Raw genomic sequence first — 20,483 nt, forward strand, 5'->3', positions numbered from 1 at the left:
TGAAGCTTCCTTTAACCTCTTTTTTTATTCCTCAAAACCCTCAAATACTGCTAAACTAAAGCTCATTTAATTTAAAAGCAACAAATGAGAGCGTCTGTGCTACCTGAACCAACAGCAGCCTCCTGAAGACCACAGAGCTGGACCTGCAAACACAGATATCGCAGGAGGTGGAGACCAAAACACCAGCGCATGAGATATTTATGTAGGCACTTTGAAACGTACTACTGGGAATAGTCTGGAATTGACAGGAAAAATTGAGCTGGATGACCAAATAAGCCTTTTCTATGTTTAAGTGCTATTGCTTTACTACTGAGACACTGACAACGTAATGGGATGAACAAATGCATTTACCTAGGCTGCACAGCTCATTTTACTATTATTTATTCATTAAGAACAATGTGCTTGTTGCTCTACAAGCCACAAATGGAGTCTCTTCCCTAAAGTGTCTATAATAAGCAAAGCACCCACAGATTACACAGGATGTACTGGGAAGGCTCAAACACACGATGTAGCAACCGTTACTCTTGTCTCATTTCTTCTGTGCAGCCCGAGACAAAGCAATAGCAGGTAGATGAATAAAGCGAGGATGACGGTCTGGTGGGTGTCAGAGGCAAAGGCTCAAATACGTGGTGTGAAAACTGTTATTCTTGTCTCATTTTTGCTGTGCAACCCAAAAGAGCCAAGGCAATAGGAGGCAGCTGGATGATGGGCTGGTGGGCGGCAGCGGCACAGAAGCACGAAGAGGCTGTGGATTGCACTGCGGTGCCGTGGGGGAGTTTTGCAGTAGCACAATTTCTTTCCCACCTACCCAAGACGCCGTACATACCGCACCAGGCACAGCCGGCGAGGGACTGCAGTGTCCTTCCGTGTCCCCCTCTATATTTGCAAACGGATCGTGGTGGGAGAAGCAGGCGATTAGTAGGTTTACAAGCTAACATAAGACACTGGCATCCACCTGATTGTTGCACCTCCAAATGATAAATTTGCTGTGGGTGTAAGGTCTGCACACAGCGTTAAACAACAGTGCCAACAGGATTCCGAGAGGCTAACTTAAAAGTGATTCGAAAATAAACAACATTTCTCCAGCAGCTTTGGAAACAGATGCACTTCTAATTGAATTGGCTTTAAACTCATTTGTATCCTCTCTAACATATTTCATCATTTCAATTAACAAACTTCTAGCGGTTCTACCCTTGTTAGTAAACCTTGAGGTGCTTCATAAAACTCAAGGTCATTACTATGAGAGGGACAATTCTGTGCATCACCACAACTGCCACTGGGAATAACAGCAGTAATTTCCCTTGGAGTCAACAGGATAAAAGAGATCACCCTTTAACAAACAAGGCAGCAGCAGAGTGGACAGTGACATAGAAGAAATGTTTCTAATTACACAGACCAATGGTAGAGAAAAAAAAATGTATTCATTTTGCAATTAATATTTACATTCATTTGGCTACTGACTGTGAAATATGTAGAATAACGCCAGTAAATCCATGTGGTGCTAAAAGTCTAATAGCTAAAGACTTTATAAGGGAGACTTGGGCCACGGCACTCGGTGGGCCAGATTCTGCTCCACTGAAGCTTTGGGATCTCCTACAAAGCAAACCTCATCTTTTAACTCAGGTTAAAACTCAGCGTTGAGCACAGACTGCAGTGAAGAGACTAACTCTTCCAGCTGATCACAGCTCTACAGTTGTGGCTTTCCCAACGTGCCGCGGATAAGGCACCACGGGCCATGGGCCACACAGCATGACCGAAAGCTTCAGAAGCTTGTGAGCTACAAGGGGAGCACCTCGTCCTAAGCAATCCAGGTCCAAACGTTTAAATCCTATCTCAAGGGAGAACATTATTAACTGAAGGAAACTAAGCAGAGTAAGTCTGGGAGTCTTAAAGTTGCTAACAACTTCAGCTGCATCTGAAAAGGATGTAATATTGCCATGGAACAATTTTTTTTTTTTTTTTTTAATGTGTAAGGATTTGAGAGATTTCATGTATTATTAGTTTGGTAGCTGGCAAATTTAAGAGATAATCTAATGAATACATTCAGTAAATGCACAACCAAAAAACCCAGCAAAAATAACTTTTACATCAAATATTTTGCAAAGCTCAAATAAGGGACCCCCTTGGCTAATTTACTCCCACTTGCTGTTCTCAACAGAGGCACATGCTCTCATTATCTCCTAGCAGACTGATTATAGATTCTAAATAGACCAAAGAGGACTTGTAAAAAATGCTGCTAAGTTTAACTCAACATTATTGTTACTGAAATTCATCCAAAGGCTGGATTTATTGCTCCATTTCACAGTCTCTAGAAATCCTGACGAGACAGTTGGGTTGATGCTGACTTTGCATTATGATTCCTAATTTCTTTTGATTTTGCATTACAGTTTTCTCCCTTAAAGAACTTGCAAGCTTACACTTTGAGTCACATACAAACCATAATAGTTGATATATTTAAACTTTTAACTAAATAAGGAAATCTCCATTAATTAGCACATTCCTTCTAACAGATTGCAGAACAAGCTGAGAACTCTTCCGGAGAAGAGAGACTCGTCTGCTGCCTTCTGAGTGCAAATAAATAGGACTTCACAGCATACATTCGTCTCGCAGGGAACTTTCGATGCAGACAGGCAGAAATCCACTGCTCAAACCTGTCTGGGCTCCAAAACCAGCTGTGGAAATGATTCCCCCTCCTCCTGGGGCTGCTCCCACGCAGTGAAGGGCTGGGCCAGCTGCTTGGGAGCTCTGACATCTTAAGAAATTCCTTACTCAAAAAAATCATCCTCTGGGATCAAGAGCAGTTAGGGTAGTAGCTCCGCTGTGTTTTTCTATATACTTTGCTCATCATCCTGCCACTGGGAGAATCATCTGCTTCATCCAAACAAAACTAAGTAGCTTTTTATTCTTTATCGGTGTCCTCATCCTCTGTACACCAGGAAAGAAAGTCATCCTACTGTACTTTATTATGAATTGTTTAGCATATAGGTTCCTCAGGCTACTCAATTTAGCAGATTTTTAAAACAAACCTCAGATTGTGTTTATTTTTTATTATTATTATGAGATTTATATAATAAAATAAGGCTTTTTTTAAAGGCTGAACACGCTTCCACAATACATCACAAAGACAAAATTAAACTGTCCACAGACCGTCAAATTCCCCTCTTTCTCCTACATCTGACTTCTCCCAGAGGCCCAATTGCACAGTACCTCTGCAAACAGATGTACATTGCAGAGCACTCCGAAGATCAATATAGACTTGGGCAATTTGGACAAGGTGGGAAGCAACTTCCAGAGCCAAGGGTCCATCACTGGGAGAAAGCTGCGGCCAAACGTCACCAAAAATATCTGCCCCCATCAGTAAATCATATGTGGCCTGAAGGTCAATGGTTTCGGGCTCTGCTGGAGCACGCTAAGAAACTCAATTTCAGAGTTTGGGGCCCTCCGCAGAGAGCACCTTTCTGCCAGTTTCCAAAGATATGACATTAGGCACTGTCAAGACAATATGCCACCTCATTTCAGCTGCCAAGCTGAGACCCCAAGGCACAGACAAGCCTCATTTAGACAACTTCCCTCGGACAACAATGCGACGGTTTCCATTTTACAGAATGGGAAACGCTGATGCATTTCCTTGTATCTTGATAATCAGTGAGTATTGTGCATTATAATACTGCTCTTATTTCAGACAAAATAAACCACCAGATGACTCTGCAGAAGAAAGGAACACAAAGCAATTAGATCCATGCACAGTTAATTTTATCAAAAAGGCTCATAACAACATGAAAAAAACCTTTTTTTTTTTTCTTTAAATGTACATTCCTAGTACTTTAATTTACAAACTCGAGAGGTATTACCACGTGTAAGGGCTTCTGTTCAAGAGCAGGTCACCAGGCACTGAGAAGACAGGGAGAAGCTTCTAAGCCCGCAGTGACCTCCGCAGCCTCCCTCCCCGCCATCGCGGGAGGTGAGTGACACAGTAACCCCTCAGATCAATACATTTAAATCAATACACTGCCTCAACTCCTTCCCATCTCGTCAACACTAAACGAGAAACCTAACTACACGCTTTAATTATACTGGCACTGTTTTAAAGATGCCACTAACCATTACGGACATTAGGAAGATCTGTGAGCGCTTTTCTGGATGCCAGGTAGCTGCTGCGAGGTCCAGCCTGCTCAGATAAGGAGTTTTATTTCTGCTATTAGAGGTCCCTTTGATACAGAGGCAGGGATACAAAGGCATCTGACCTTCTTAAAGCAAGCTGTACTATAAAAAAACATCTGATGGAAACAGGATTTTAAGAAAGGGAACAGTCCTGGTTTTCCACAGCTTAGGCATGGGGAGAGCAGCACAACTCATTTAGATGATGGAAAACCTTGAGATGGAAATAGGACATTTTTGTGACGTTGGCAGGCCCCAGCACAGAGTACTGATGTACTGAATTCCTGCTAGACTTTTGTTTCAATTTTGCAGCATGACTCTGGTTGTGTAGTTCAGTCTGCTCTGCTGGGGGACTTCAATGAATTCAGACAGAAGCAGAAAGCAATGCAATCTTGTTGAATAATACGATTTTTAATGCTCACTCCTCCACGTTACCAAATACAAATGAGATCCAAGATTTCACAGAGGGAACCTCTGTCTGTAGTGAGGGATATCAGAAGTTTTGCAAACCAAGCTCTCAGTGATTTAATTTACGCCATCCTCATTTGCAAACCTTGGAGGACAGAGAGATTTCAAAGTATATCTCAGACCCAGGAACAGACTAAGGTAGGATAAATCCTCAGGTACTCATCAATATCATTACGATAATCCTTAGAGCAGACCAAGCTGAAGTTTAATTTTATCCATGTTTCCTAATTCAGGCTCATTTCCTCAAATCTTCTAAATTCAGCTGTTGCTATGTTTCTGAGTTGGTCTCCCAAACTCTTTGATCAAGCAGACTACATCAGGCACCTTAAAAGACATCCACTACGTGCCCACCTCCCCCTGTCATGCTAACTTTATCCCTGTATGCAGTGCTCTAGCAAACTCATTGCTGCTCAGGCAGTCAGCTCATTTTATTCAGACGCTGGCCTATATGCAAAAACTGGAATTCTTATTTTTGTAGGACTCTTGTTCCATACAAGCAGAAACACATGATGCTGCTTCTGAAGATCTTCAGAATATGTCAGATGTGAAACCCTTTAACTCTCACTGAAATCCACTAAAACACCTACTATGTCCAGCTGGCACAGGGCTCCCCACCAGCGGAACAGATATGAAACTGTGACTTTCCATTTAAAAAATTGTCATCCATTTATTTGCCTGAAAGTCCTGCTCATCACAGCTGTATAAAAGGCAATCAAGGTGAAAAACATTGGAAAAAAACCCACGTAAGACACGAGAGGAATCCTGTGAACTACCACCAGTACATGTCACTTGTACCTCACGTACATGTGTAGTACAGCTACACATGTCTCAAAGGTATCATGAAGTTCTCCATGAGCAGGAAAAGTGTAGAGGTCTGAACACCAGAGTACATAATTCATGAAAAGGTTTAGGCTAAAATGGTATTTCTTCATACTTCCAATATAACATACTAAATGGAATCACACATAGGGAGAGAAACATGTTAATTCTAAATCTATCTTTATATGGTAATATTTTATTAGAACCTTGCTTCATAACAGGCTGTATTGGTGACAAACGCATTATTAAGGCCAAAGAGATGGGCCACATTTCAAAGAGATACTCTTACTGTAACCTACTGCAGAAATCAGGGCAGTAGGTCACCCAGTGCATTAACTTGCTATCAAAGCTCTCCTAAACTTCCGATTGACTATGTCTACACCGAGTTACTATCCGTACACTAAAAACATTCCCAACTCCCATGGAAGAGCTTTAATCAACCTGTCAAAAACAGAAAAACTGACTGAGCCTAATAATAGAAACAAAAGGCACGGACATGAGCAAAGGTGGGTCCAGCAAGTGGAGGCCGATGGTGATCATCAAACCCAAGAAAGCCTGTTTGAGGTTAGTAAAAAAAATCATTCCTTCGCATAGTCTGGTACTGCTGCCTCTTCAAAAGGGTCATTTTATAGAATGCAGCAAAAAGCATAAAAGAAATTTGGGGAAAAAGACATGCTATAAAGATTTATATTTGGAGCCAAGGAGTAACACAACAGACATCGCTATGACTAAATGCAGCACCTACAGAGGATGCTGCTCAAATACCTAATCCTCTAAATATTCCCTCATAAGATGCACACTTGCTTTCTGTAAGAAGATAAAGAACTAGAAGAACGTGCATTTCTACGTACTAATGCCTCAGGGGAAGTCTTACCTTGCTTTAAATAAGCTGCTTTGATAGGCAGTTTGACCCATTCAGAAATAACTTTTTTGATGGCTGTTTACCTTTGATTCTGTTGCCAGAAAAACAGAGAGAACAGCAATGTCTGAATAGTTGTCTTGTGATCCAATTTCATTTGATAAGTCTTTTAACATCCAGGAGGGAAGAACGAATTTTCTTATGGCAAATAGATTTTGGAAAAAAGAAAAGGAAAAGATAGGGAATAAATCAATGTTCTTTGAGCATTTGACAGCAAAATGTAAAAATCCTGTAGTCAAACAAGAGATGGAGGGCAGGCCCTTTATGGGCTCTGCTTCTGTGCTTACAGCTCCCCTGGCAGCCACAGCTGTAATTAAGAGTGTCATTGCACACCCAAGGAGATGTGCAGAAACGTTGGAGAGAGGTCCAAAGGAGAACCCAGCCGGGATTTCAGGGCTAAATTTAGAAGCTATTTAGCTTTGAGATAGCAGAAAAACTAGTCAAAGGTGACAGTGGTTTTGAAGAGTCATGAAGTGGGGACATGAAGGTAGGACAGCCCCGTCTGCAGCTGGCAACACCTTTTGGCCACCCGTGATCCAAACCCAGCCTTAATTCCCATGCCAGGCGATGGGATGGGCAGAAAATAAAGTGAATTTTTAGCTGAAACTTCCTCCTCAAGCAGTCTTTGAAAAGCTTTGTCCTGGTAAGTAATACAGTCATTTTTCTGTAATAAAAAGGCCACAGAGAGACATACTACCGAGACACACAGGGGAAACCACAGAAACAGGACTATTGGAATATTCAATTAAACCCAAATGCCAAAAGAAGGGTAGGGTAGTCTGAACACGGGGTCTACATGTTATCATTAACCAACGGTGCCAAGACCACCTACTACTCCCATACTTTGAGGGAGAAGGAGGCATCCCACGGCTGTCACGTGTGGGGTCTGGAGCTGGGAAGAGGACAGCCTAGGCAGGGTGCCCATCTTCCTTGTAAAAGAAATGAGGCTGTGAAGAATGAGGCCTCATTCGTAAGATGTTTGTGGCATGCTGTTTATGGAAGTATAGAAACCACCTAAAACTAAAACTGCTTGGATTCTGGAATTAATGGTTCATGCTAAAAAATGAAATTTCAATATACAATTTCATTTAGACTAAGAATGAAATTAAATGCTTAAGAATATTTTCAAAAACATAGGTGGAAGTATCTATTTCTGAAGATTTTCAAAACAAAATCGGGGATTTCTGCAACAATTTCATTTTTCAAAATAAAATTTACCAGATATGGGAAAATGTATACCGCAGTAAATGCCAGAATAGCTTTCAAAATTAAACAGGCATGTAACTCAATATAGCTTTTTTTTTCCAAAATTGCTACCTTGTAGGAAAGGTAAGTTTTGCTATCAGGCCACCATAAACTTGGGTCACATTTCTTTAACCTATTAAGCTCTGCCTACAGTCTTCTGACATACACAAATATAATTTTGCAGAAAGATTATTAAAATCTAGTGATTAAAAGCTACCTGAAAACGGGTCATTTTCTCCTAAGATGACAGTGCAGGGATTCACACACCACAGGGTTTCAGAGCAGGTCCTTGTGTTAATTCACAGGTAGGTCATGCAATGTCTATCAAGCTGGTGGCCAGGATTTTCACATAACGGGAGCGTAAACCCCAGAGGAATGCCCCGGGTAGAAATACAGCACTACTCTGGGCTGACCTTTCAGAAAATCAAACTTCATGAGACTTGATACTACCTGGTTTCCAGCAGTAGGAGTTGAAATTCCTGATCCATGACCTTTGCATACTGTCCTAAATCTCTCAACACTGGGGACATCGCTCATCAGGACAGAAGCAGCACTGTCACTGCTGCCACACGTTGCCCTGACATGCCTCGGAGCAGGGAACATCCCTCCACCAACCACAAAAACGATGAGTTTTCACATCACCAAAATTTTTAACTCCTCTTGGTGCATCTGTTTGCTAATCCCAGCCGTTCAGGATGAAAGCTGATGTTTTCAAGGAGTGGCCTTGCCAGCAGTATTCCACCCAGCAGCGTCACATCAACCTGACTGGGAGGAACCGAGTGACCCCCCTGCATCAGCAGGTGCCGGGGAACCCTCTGAGCAACCCCAGTCCTCTTTGATTTGTCCACCCGCAACTAAACCATGTACAACAAAACACTCCACTGCTGAGAAGAAGGAGGTATGTGAGCATCCCTGCCGTGCCCTTCATAAATTTAGAGATAATTAAAGCTTTTTAAGGTGACTGTAGGTTGAAACTAACCGCTCTGTGATTTAAAGCCAGGATCTATTTGTCTGTTGTGTCTTTCTTCCAGGTTCCTGTTGTTGCGAGCACAGCAGAATTTGAATAGTATAAGCGCTCTTCATAAATTCCTGCTTTCCATAAATTGCCCATCAGATCAAAAGCAGAACCTCTGTGCAAGAGCACAGAAATCTCCAGCCTTTGATTTGGAACAGATGAGGCACCCTATGTTCCTCCAAGATTAAAAAAAACCCTGTTGGCACAGCACACAAAAAAGAGAGGCAAAGGAACTACATGAAATAATTCAAAACAAAGAAGGTGGAAATTCAAAAATAGTACGAGGAACTTGGATGACAGATTGAGAAGCAGATGAACTGCAATTAAGAGGAAAATTTCATGTCCAAAGAGGATGCTCCAAACACCAGCCAGAGAACGGAGACCCTCTGGACTAGCAGTGAGCTGAACACAACATAATCCAGTCTTCTGATGGGAAGACTGAGGCAAATTATCAATTACATGTTTGTAATGTAGTTAGAGATAGTTACCTCTATCCATAATTTCATAAGTGCATTTCCAAATTAAAGGAAGGAAAAGAAGACTGAACCAAATCCAGGAAAAAAGAATTAGCTCAATTTGGAAACCGCGGGTCACTCATTTCTTGAGCTTATTGAATGGGTGATCAAGGAAAATGACAACACCACTAAAATAAAGCAGTAGACTAATCACAAAAGGCAAGCATGAAAAAAAGCTACAGTGGGTTTTTTCTGGACATCAGATAAAAGGTTTGGTGTAGAACAGGATAAAATTCAGAAAAGTCTGGAATTTGTATTTTTAAGCTTGTCATAGCTAACGACCATGAGCTAACCCAACATTAAATTGCAGTGAGGAGAGGTAAATTAGTCAAGGTGTGAGCTGTGTACCTGCTAGAGTTGACCCAAAGCTGTGCTCAGCTGTGCTGGGTCAGGGCAGAGGTCCCTCCAGCCCAGGTCTTCGGTCCTGACAGAAGAACTGCAGACACCAAGCAAGCCAGCAGTGCATTGCCATTAAGGCACAGCTGGAATGCTTGTGTCTTCACTGGTTTTGGACCTTGCAATACTCTGTATGCGGTAACTACACCAATGGGGAGAAAATCCATTTCCTGTTGAGAAGGTATGCTTAAAGAATTAATACATTTGCAGATAATAGGCTTAGGAGAGTTGGAGTCTAGACGGCTGACAAACACAGATGAACAGACTTTAGTGGTTTTTTTGATTTGGTTCCCCCCCCCCCAAGTTACAAATGCAGAATTGCTCACAAAACTCAGCGTAAGATCAGGGCCTCAGACCCTGAACCCCTCTGAGCAGTGATTAATTTCTACATTAGACTCAAACTCACAGTACATTCACTTGATAACTATGATACAGTCACATAATAAGTCACATTGACACGAGTGAACTAAACCCTACTGAAGTGGTAAGTTCCACAACCACGTCTCAGTCAGGGAAAGTGAAAGTCATTGCTGCAAGAAGGCAAGAGCCCAACGTTTGCTCTCTAGAAAAGCTACAAACCGACCTAGTCTATTCTATACCATTTTTATTGTCCTATACCTTGTACTCATGGCATTATCAAGTCTGGGACAAACTTAAATCTACTTCTAAGGCAAAGTTTACATCCTTACATCTGTCTTTCTACGTTTTGTAAAAGTTCTTCAAAAGGACCCAGCAAAGAACTGAGGTCTAAGTCTTACAACTTCTCACTTTTGTCCTGGTTCAAAGGAAAGAGCAGCACTGTCCTGAAAAAGGAAAAGAGCAGGAAACAAGGAGAAGTCAGAAGACCCAAAAGAAAGAGGAACACGCTTACCCCCACAGCTCATAAAGCAAGAACAATGCCTAGATATCACAGCGATTGGCATCCAATGTACAAGGCAATGGCTTAATTAGCCATAAATATGGTCAGCTAGCAAATGTTAAAAGGTCACCTGATACTGATTGTGAACAAGACAAACTGAGCTGCTTAAAAAAAAACCTGTCATGAATAATTTCTCGGGGCTTAGCAATTCTGCATGCTTCTGTAATTTGCTCTTCTCTATTAGGGTTGAGTAACATTCTGCTAATTATTAATTGGATAATGATTTGTTTCTATCACTAATTCAATAATGTGTTCAGAAGTGCATTTTGAAGGCTCCCAGCTCTAGAGACCATAAATATCGGGCTTATCTTCACTTAACTGCTCTGGTTGGAAGGCAGGTCCCAAGCGATGGAAGTGGAGCTTACGGAGCGTTCTGCCCACTTTTGGGCACTCTACACCCAAAGTCACCAAAATACCCATGTATCCATGTCCTCTGGAGACCGAGGCAACACTGCTTCCCTGCTCGCCTTGCAGGGAACAGAAGGTGTCCAACACTGGGTTGCAATTAGGAGCTTATACATCCTGGATATTAAACAGGGGTCTGGCTGGAGACGAATAGTTCGCCCTTAGGGGAACTCTTAGGGGTATCCAGGAGGTGGAAATATCTCGCCCCTCCTTTACATCCCACTTCCACACCTAAGGGTCTTCCGAGCCCTCTGTGAATAGACTGCAGGAGGAAGGGCACACGACAGGGCGCTGCTGCACAGCACTGACCACCCCTGCAGCCTCTGGCGTGGAGCCTGTGCCAGGGTCGTGTTGCAATCATTTCTGCTCACATAAAAAGCTGAAGACAAGAAAGCCAACAATAATCCCCTTGAGCTACCACTCCCTACTACCTCCCTAAGAGAAGCCAGACCATTAAAAATGCCACATAAATATCACTGACGGAAAACAGGCTTCAAGCCCCACGCATAGACAACCTCCTCTTTTCAATAGTGATAAAAACCCTGAGTTTCTCAAAAGAGCCAGTCACGGCACAGGCAAACCCACCTTTCAAAGCCCAACAGCTCCCTTTTTGCAGAAGAAAAGGTAATGTTGTGGGGGAAAGGTATAGCATTCCTCCTTCATGGGCCACAGAGGCATAATCAATTGGTACAACAGCACATTGTTGAAACACAAACCACAGAAAGCTGCTTTATGAATCCGTGCAGCCAGCTGGAACAGCCATCAACAGCTGCGAGAGAAATTCACTCCAAGACTGAATCATTTCATTAGGGTGCGGATTTTTTCCCTTTTATTACATGCGGCTCAGGCTGCTGATCCTCATCCTGAAGACCCTCCACAGAGCAGCCCCACTTCTTTCTCTGCTCCCTTATATACTCTGGAACATTAATGGTTCCCAGTGCATTACTTAATCTCCTCCTGAGACATTTCTCCCTCCCCGTCATATAGCTCACACGAAGTCTTCCAACCTACTACCTCACTTTGTGTGGTGTCCTAAGCTTTTTGACTGTAAGTCAGAGAGCATTAGTGGTTTGGGGGTGGCATGGGTACAGAATTTGCCCCTAAGATAAGGGCTTTTATCCGTAAATTGATATAGCGTAATGATTGCTATGAGCTGCAAGCCATGGAAACTAAGAGAAAAATATCCAGATGGAATGACATTTCCTGCTTCCTCTACTTCTAATTCTGCCCTATTTCTGTTTGATATAGGCTACTTAATTATTATATGTGAAACATAAGTGGCCAGAACCACAGCCCAGAGCCCCAGCAAGCAGTGACACTGGAATATACGTGTATCCATCTGAGCTTGAGACTGGCACAAAATTGCAAGGATGAGACCACTGGCTGCTGAAGTCATGTGTACTTGGCGTGAGCGACAGCAGGTGACATCACAGGGCTTTTGTAATTAAATGTGATTGTCTCAAGAAAATTTCTGATGCCTTCATTGAAAACAACTGTATGAACCTCCAAATTTAGTGAAAAAGAATAAAAATTTATAAGCAAGTAAAAGCTGAAGTAGGAAATATCTTAAAACAAAATGCTGATAGAAATATAGTTGCTTCTTCTCCTAAGCTTATACTTTTATAGGATTTTAATACAAATAAAAGAAATCCACCTGGCATTCTGACAGCGTAGCCAACTTTAACCCTCTTCTACTTCCTTTCCATCATAGAAATGCCAGCAGACCTTTATACTGAGGAAAACCTCAGTATTAAGAGCGATAAGAAGATATTAGATTGGTGTTCCACACTCAACGGCAACCTTGTGAAAGCTGTTCAATGCAGCAAGTAAACAGGTACACACCTATGACAGGCTCCAAGATGAACCGTTGAGTGGATAACTGCTCAGCATCAGGGCCATTTACACGTGTTGTGTACTTTTTTAGATCTCCTTACCCGAACTGCTACAGCGAGATGGTTCCACGAGTCTGCCGGTCGTATCATAACAGGCAATAGCTCGCAGGCGTACGCCCTCGCCACACTCCTTGGTGTCCCCATGGGATCGCGTTCCCAACCGCGGCTCAGATGTACCTCCTCCGATAATGCAGTCGGACCAATTTCCGTGGGGCTGGGAGGTAAACACCTCGCAGGGGCACAGCTCTGTTTCAACTTGAGGATAAACTTCTGTATTCTGGCATTTGTCTCGCTTTCTGCTTCGCCCTGTTCCAACCACAGAAATCTGTTCGTTAGCTTAACATCTGCTACTTTTGATAACAACACGTCATATTATTTATACTTGCATGAATTCAACACATTAGAACCAAGACAATCTGAATGTTAATATCCAGGAATGTTTCCGAAGCATCTATTAGCTGCTGCCAGTGCTCTGGAGTGCAAGGACAATGTATTTATCTCCAGGGGCAACCAGAGAACTTGGAAATACTGTTTTGATGGGTAGGGCAAGGAGCAAAATGCAAAGTCTTCCCCTAGGAACCGTCTGCCCACAAAATGCTTTGTAATTTTATATAATATCATTTTTCTCTAATTATCTGATGAAAACAAATTGATTGTTTTGTCTCTATTTGCTCACAATCAATGGTTGCCAGGACAACTTCCAGAGGACTCTACCTTAGCCACAACTTCTTCCTTGGGGCTACTTTACAAATTAGTTAAAGATGCACTCTGCACACAAACCGTGCTTTGAAGAAAACGGAAAAGATAATCCTCAGTAAATTATTAGGGCTGGAAAGCATTTCAATGGTTATAGTTGGTTTATTGTTTTCTTTTGCTCTATTCCTTCATCAGGTTTTAAAAGAAGGCTCCTTCAGTAGCTTCAGGAAGCAGCAGCATTCAAATAAAGCTACGGTACAGCTTTCTGCAACTGCACTCTCCATGCCCTGGTCCCAGAGGACTTCTGGCACAAGAAGAGGTCCCCGCTACGAGAAGAGGTAATGTAAAGAGAATTCATGCTCCCTGCATCCCTACAACTGCTCAAGGGAACAAAGGTCTGTATACAACCTCTAAAGATAAAATCAATGCTTTTCTTGGCGTGGGTTGCCGACGTGGAGCAATCTTTATGCTGGCTGAGCTCAGGAATGTCTTTGCATTTGGCATCGGCACAGAAGGGGAGAATTCATCTTCACTAACAAACTGCAACTGTATCCCATCCTCAAAATGTTCCTTGGGGATCTTGGACACGCTAAAAATACTTCTGCAAAAAGTTTTAAAGCTTTGATCCCCAAAGAAACGTTTTCTCTTTGGTATTGCACACAAATAAGATACTAAAAACAAAAATTAAGTTATATAACCCAACAACCCTCTTTCTAGTCTGGAACCATTTCACCACATGTCAGCAGGAGCACAAGCTGGCTGTCATCAATACCCGTTTGCATACAAACACGTACCTCCAAAGAGAAGGGCACCGGTTGCAGACCCTTAATATCACTGTCCTTCAAGCCCCAGCTCTTTCAAAATTGTATTTCCAGAGGTCTGGGGAATGTAAAATTTGCCAGCACAAGGGGATAACACACAAAGAAATCAAATAGTGCCAGCACGTTTATATTTGTGTGTGTGTGTACGTTTATGTATATATATTTATGAGCAAATTCAGGTAAGGTATAAGAGGTAGACCTCCATATACTTCAAGGAAAGTCTTTTAAAAGGCTTTAAATAGATCGGGAGCTCTCTAGTGGCATCTCCAGCATTTTATGTTTGACAAGCTGACAGAAGCCACAAGCTCAGTATATACGTACAGCTGTATGTTCTGCATTGTATTCGTAAACATGGGAATTTGGGACTTGGCCATGTTTTGCCATTATTACATGAAGCACAGCAGACACAGGTAAGGATGCTAATAATCTCACACTGATACAACACTTTTTTTCCAACTTGCCCTGCCATCTGTTTTGTAGGAATCTTCCCTCTAATGAAGTTGCTGTGAAAGCCCTATTTTGAGGGCAAAAGTGACACTCATCCCATATTCTTCACAAAGAAGTCGTTTTAGAAGTAGTGATGGTGATACTTTTATGATCTTCACAGACTGCTTTAGAAATTACTATTAAAAATACCACTGCAAAAATTTTCAAGGACATAAAACCTTCAATTAAATAGTACTCTCTTTTTTAAATTAAATTTCTGAACACTAACAAATATATACATTATCAGGTAGTATGTGCTATGCATAAAAATTATATGAAACATTAAAAATATATCTTTCTACAAAAATGTATTGTATCCATAATAGAGTGAATTAACTGACTGTATTACCTGAAGACTTACCTAAAAACTGTGTTTTGATTATAATGACTTTGAATTTTGATATGTTCTGTAATAAATCTTTCACTTCTTAAGTAATGACTAATTTTACATGTAGAGTCTATGATTACTTATAAAGTAAAATGAGTAATACTATTAAAAACTGAGTGGGAGGCAAGCAAATACTTAGCAAACAATTAGCAGATTCCCACTAAATGACATTGTTAATGAACTCTTATAATGAAGCTGAAGAATTCACTTGAGCATAGACATACACTGTGCTGAGCAAGGAGGTACAATTCATGCACGCTTACAGAAAGGTGAAACCAAGACAAAGGAGTCTTAACAGCGTGAAGTACTTCCCAAACTGCACTTTCCTTAAATCTTTGGACTGAGTTCCCATGGATGAGACTCCTTCAAGACTTTTGGCCAGCTCCGATTTGCATGAAGTTTTATGCAAAGACAGGTCAGCATTAACCTCAGGGACTTCTTTTGAGCCGTGGTAAAACCAAAACCGATGTCTGACTTGGTCCTCCCTCGCTGCCCTCTACGGTGGTGTGCTGTCCCCACCCCGGCACCACCTGGGCCACTGTGGGAGACTGAAAGAGTTCATGTCGCGAACATTGTGGCGAGGCACGGCGCTATTTGCATGGCGACGGCAGGTCGGTGAGCATGGGACGGGGGAGAGCGGGAGCGGGACGTGGAGAACGCGTTGGAGGATGCGCGGTTCCGGGTTCCGACGGACCTTACCACGTATGGCTAGAGGTCACACAGAACTGATCTGAGGAAGGGGCTTGCGACCACCCCCCTCCCCCAGCGCCTGTGCAGAAGATTGAGAACTTTCTAGAACAAGAACCATGTAAGTCCTGAAGGGACATACCTGGAGGCAGGGATTAGCTTAAAAAAGACATGCTCTCCAGGGAACAGCGTGCCCGTCACCGGAGGATTGCCACGCCTGTCATCGTCATCGTGGGATCCAAGGGTGGTGATACTTTTTCTTTCTCTTTCCTCCTCTCTTCTCCTTTCCTTTTCTCGTTTCTCTCTTCCCCTACTCTTCCAATATATGCAAGTTTGGGATAAATTGTAACAGGTTGCCTGGAAAATAGCTCCATTGCCAAGTCGCCTCTGTTCGTTTGTTGAGCTCGCCAGTTCGTTAAGTTTGTCCATTTGTTGAATTCGCCAGTTAATAAAGTTGCTGGCCAGACTGCTCCTCTGAGTCATTGTCGTGACTCTACCAGCCCCACAGCTCTGCCGAGCAGAGATCGGCCTTTGTCAGTATACAAACAGTCGGGGAATCAAAAAGATTCACCCATCTCGCGTGTCCAAAGAAGGGCAACGAAGCTGGTGAAGGGTCTGGAGCACAAGTCTGATGAGGAGTGGCTGAGGGACCTGGGGTTGTTTACCCTGGAGAAGCGGAGGCTGAGGGGAGACCTTATCGCTCTCTACAACTGCCTGAAAGGAGGGTGTAGAGAGGTGGGGGTCGGTCTCTTCTCCCAGGTAACAAATGACAGGATGAGAGGAAATGGCCTCAAGTTGCACCAGGGGAGGTTTAGACTGGATATTAGGAAATTCTACTTCACCGAAAGGGTTGTGCAGCATTGGAAGGGGCTGCCCAGGGAAGTGGTTGAGTCCCCATCCCTGGAGGTATTTAAAAGACATCTGGATGAGGTGCTAAGGGACATGGTGTAGTGGTGGTCTTGGTAGTGTTAGGTTTGCGCTTGGACTCAATGATCTTAAAGGTCTTTTCCAACCTATACAATTCTGTGATTCTGTGATCTCGCAACCCACCGAGTGGGATGGGACAGCCACCCGCTTGCCACCATGTTCACCACTTGCTTTTCAGGACGCCTTTGCTGGGAGCGGGCTGAGACCAGGAGCTCCTTCCCGGCAGGAGGAAGGGAACGCAGCAAGGGCTCATGGCAGAGCCAGATGGTGTTTGGTCACAAATGCAGTGCGGGTGGGGAGACAAGCCATCAAAACCTGAATATCGGGAACCATTTTTGGTCCACTTACTTGAATGGATCTATGTCTGATGTAGAATGGAGTAAGAAAGGGGATAGGTAGGACCACACTGTTTTGTAACTGTCACAGATGTTCATAAAGCAAATTTGGATTTAGAACTACCTGGAAGTTCACTTAATTCTTACATATTTTCTATAAGATCAGGCACCTATTATTCTGATAGGGATAGAGGATTTCTACTACTATAAACATACAGGCATTGACATAGAGAACATTTTAGGATACACTCTTTGGCAGAAACAATACAGCATTGTATAATAATTATTTTAATGTAACAGAGAAATCTTTATCCTTTAATGAGCCACACTGATGAATGGCAGCTTGAAGCCGTTATGTCTGTATACTGTAATAGTTAGTTACTAAAAACTTGGATCATTCCAACAGTAACAAACTGAATAACAAGACAGCCATGCAGCCAGGTACAAGTGAGCCGAGAAGAAAGGAGCAGTGGTAGCCACCACACTTTGCTGCCATTCAGTTCCCAGGCATTATCATAGCAGACATTTTTACAGCAATGTTAGTATTTTACTCCACAGTAGAAGTCTTTGAAGTTTCACCTCTATTAATGGAGCAAACTCAAGCCAGCTATACCATAGCTCTCAAACACAACACACAAATATGAAAAGATGTGAGTGTTCGGGATAACAATAACAGTAAATTTCTTGTAAACCTTCTGAAAACAGTATAATTCATTTTGATTTGATTTAGCTATGTGTGTGGGGGGAGGATGACAACCCCTAACAAAAAAGCAGCTCCACTATTAATGTTACAGGGTTTTAAAGCTTTTTGGTTTGGTCAGCATTCAAATAACATAATAACAAATCACAACAGCAAGTATGGGAGACTGTTCCATGAAATGGTTTGAACTAGAGTGTTTAATGAATATATATAAAAGATCAAACAAAACTGTTTTAACGATATTGTTTTTTCTTTATTCATGGTATTAATTTGCCCTGTTGAACTATTGGATTCTGCTGAGCACAAAACTCCCAGCTTTAAACTTCATGCAGATTTCAACAGTCTTAAACAGAAAATCACACTGATTTTTATTCTTGTCTACATATTTGCTGCATGCTTCCCAGATTAATAGGTCAGATAAACTTGCACAATGCATAGTCACTGTTTTATTTGGTTTATGTCTAAAAATGGCTTTCCACCACCGAGTTTTTCTGCACTATTCTCATACTGAAATGCATGTGCCTAAAGCAGGCAATGATCAGTATCAGATCAAAAATCAATTAAGGACGATCACTATTCTGTCTGGATTTTCCCCAAACCCCAACATCAGTCCACCAACATCTCAGAAGCACTATTCACAAGTATCACCATCAGATAAATATTATAAAAGATTATACCTGTCAGTGATCGTCTCCTACTTCTAGTTGATTCACAATCAAACGAGCATGCCGTAAATTTAGACCAAGGGGTAAATGTGCAGTCATCTTTGCAGGGAACGAGACACTCCTGTACAAGAGCTGGCATAGCTCCTGCCCATCGCATGCAGTCACTGACATTGGCAGAGTCGTTGTGCTCCGACAGGCACGTAACAGCTGAAAAGTAAAGGTATATAAATCTTTATATTCTTATATATATTGTATTATACTCTATGCAGTTGGTACTTGTGTTCTATATGAGATTCGCTCTCCTGGGTTAATAGCATAAAGCTGATTTATTTTTAGGTGATTATTCATGCGTCACTCAAAGATGTGCTAGAAGCTTCACAAAACCATAAAGACACATTCCCGTTTGAGCAGTGTGCTATCTAGATGATGATATCAATTTAATATTCGCAAGGAGGCAGTCATTTTAAGGGTTGGGCCAACAGTTTAACCAATGATACGTCGTACAACCAAACAAGAAAAGATACAATACTGCGGCTATGTGCCATAAAACATATTTGGTCGAGGCCAGGATTCCCAAGCTGTGATGCACACACTACCCATGGAACTGAAACTGCTTCAAAGTGGGGGAAAAAAAAAAAAAAAAAAAAAAAAAAGAAAGCTTTCTTCTCCAAAACTGCCATCTTTTCCATATTTCAGATGAAGGGAACAACTGTCTGAGCAGCTTTCCCATACAGAGTGGTGACCTCTGCTCTGCCTGAGCAGCAGATGCCACAGCTAAATGCTTCTCGCAGCACGGTGTAAGCACCAGGTCTGCCCCCCGCAAACGGAGTTCCCTAAACGTTGCGCTACCCCTTGTGCTCTCCCGCTCTCTGGCTATCTGAACCTTTGCATCTCTTGCATAAATGGAGATGTTTAGGAGGAAGGGCACGAGCGTTCAGCCTGCAGCCATGACAGAAAGGGGCTGCAGCTACTGCGCTTTACTAGAAGCCTGCTTTTACGGTGCACAATAGCTTGCTATAAGAGCACTACTGAATGGATCCATTTACAGAAAAAAACACAACTGCTCTGTAGGTCTCAGCTGAGGCGAGTGTCGCTCTGCCGAGCTCCGTCCGACCTGAAGTGCCTTCGCACGTGGGCAGAGGCAGAGCCCCTGCACACGTACCGAGCGTCACCTTCACCTTCACGCACTATCAAGGCTGTAGCCCACGTTCAAACGTGATGCATTTCTCTGGTCCCCTGCCCAAAGCTTTACCAGGTCTCTAAGACTGGGCCATGGCAGTAGGAACCAACAGGCAGAGCGCCAGACAGGGGCTGAGGTCTCTGAATTTGGACACAGATGCCTTTGGGGCCAGGCACGAGTCGAACGGGGTTTGCAAGAGCACAGCCCAGGACTTAGATGCACTGCTTTCCCCCCAGTTTTCTTTTAGGTCAATGCCCTTTTCCTTCAACACCCCTGTCCTTTTTTGGACTGTAATGATTAATTTTTCAGGGTGGATAATGGCACTGTATAGCCATGATGGAGGATAAAAGTATTAACATATAAATCTGAGGCACAGGAAGCCTATAATAAAACTTGCTAAAGTTTCAGTGAATTAATAATATGTAATTATAATAAATAAAAATAGCCTGCACATCACGGAGTCTTTCATTTCATTAATAATAATTAATTCTCACAAAATCTCCAAGATTATAGGCTATTTATATCCTACATTGTAGGTTAACCAACGTGAAGATAGGTCGTGACTTGATTAAAGTAATAAAGTCGGGGACGGAGTTAGGAATTGAATTTGGCCCCAAGAGTTTAGTCATGTCAGGCTCAATGATTTCAGGCAAGTCCACACATTGTATCATAAAGCCACAGAAGATGAAATTATTTAATCCAGATTTTATTATTTAACATTAACAACGGTGATATTATTTTATGGAGATTCCTAAATAATTCAGGTTTTTGAGGCTGCACATATTTTTCCTTGTTGCTAGCACTTAATGTAACTAGGAGTGCATGAAGAAAAAAGGGAAAAATAACT

At 42.3% G+C, this 20,483-nt stretch overlaps 1 protein-coding gene across 10 annotated transcripts in view; it reads right to left on the reverse strand.

Moving 5' to 3' along the window:
- The window catches only part of THSD7B (thrombospondin type 1 domain containing 7B), a 336,629-nt gene that overhangs the window by 87,384 nt on the left and 228,762 nt on the right, over positions 1-20,483 (reverse strand). For all 10 annotated transcript variants that reach the window (XR_012044320.1, XR_012044319.1, XR_012044318.1 and 7 more), the window contains 2 exons: positions 18,469-18,663; positions 12,794-13,057 (listed from right to left, as the gene is read on the reverse strand). Coding sequence is in view for 7 of the 10 variants with exons in the window: in XM_072874423.1 (XP_072730524.1) it covers positions 12,794-13,057; positions 18,469-18,663 (459 nt within the window). In the remaining 3 variants the exon portion in view is untranslated. The remainder of the gene's footprint in view (positions 1-12,793; positions 13,058-18,468; positions 18,664-20,483) is intronic.

Source organism: Ciconia boyciana, chromosome 10 (genome assembly GCF_034638445.1).
Source record: "Ciconia boyciana chromosome 10, ASM3463844v1, whole genome shotgun sequence".
NCBI lineage: Eukaryota > Metazoa > Chordata > Aves > Ciconiiformes > Ciconiidae > Ciconia > Ciconia boyciana.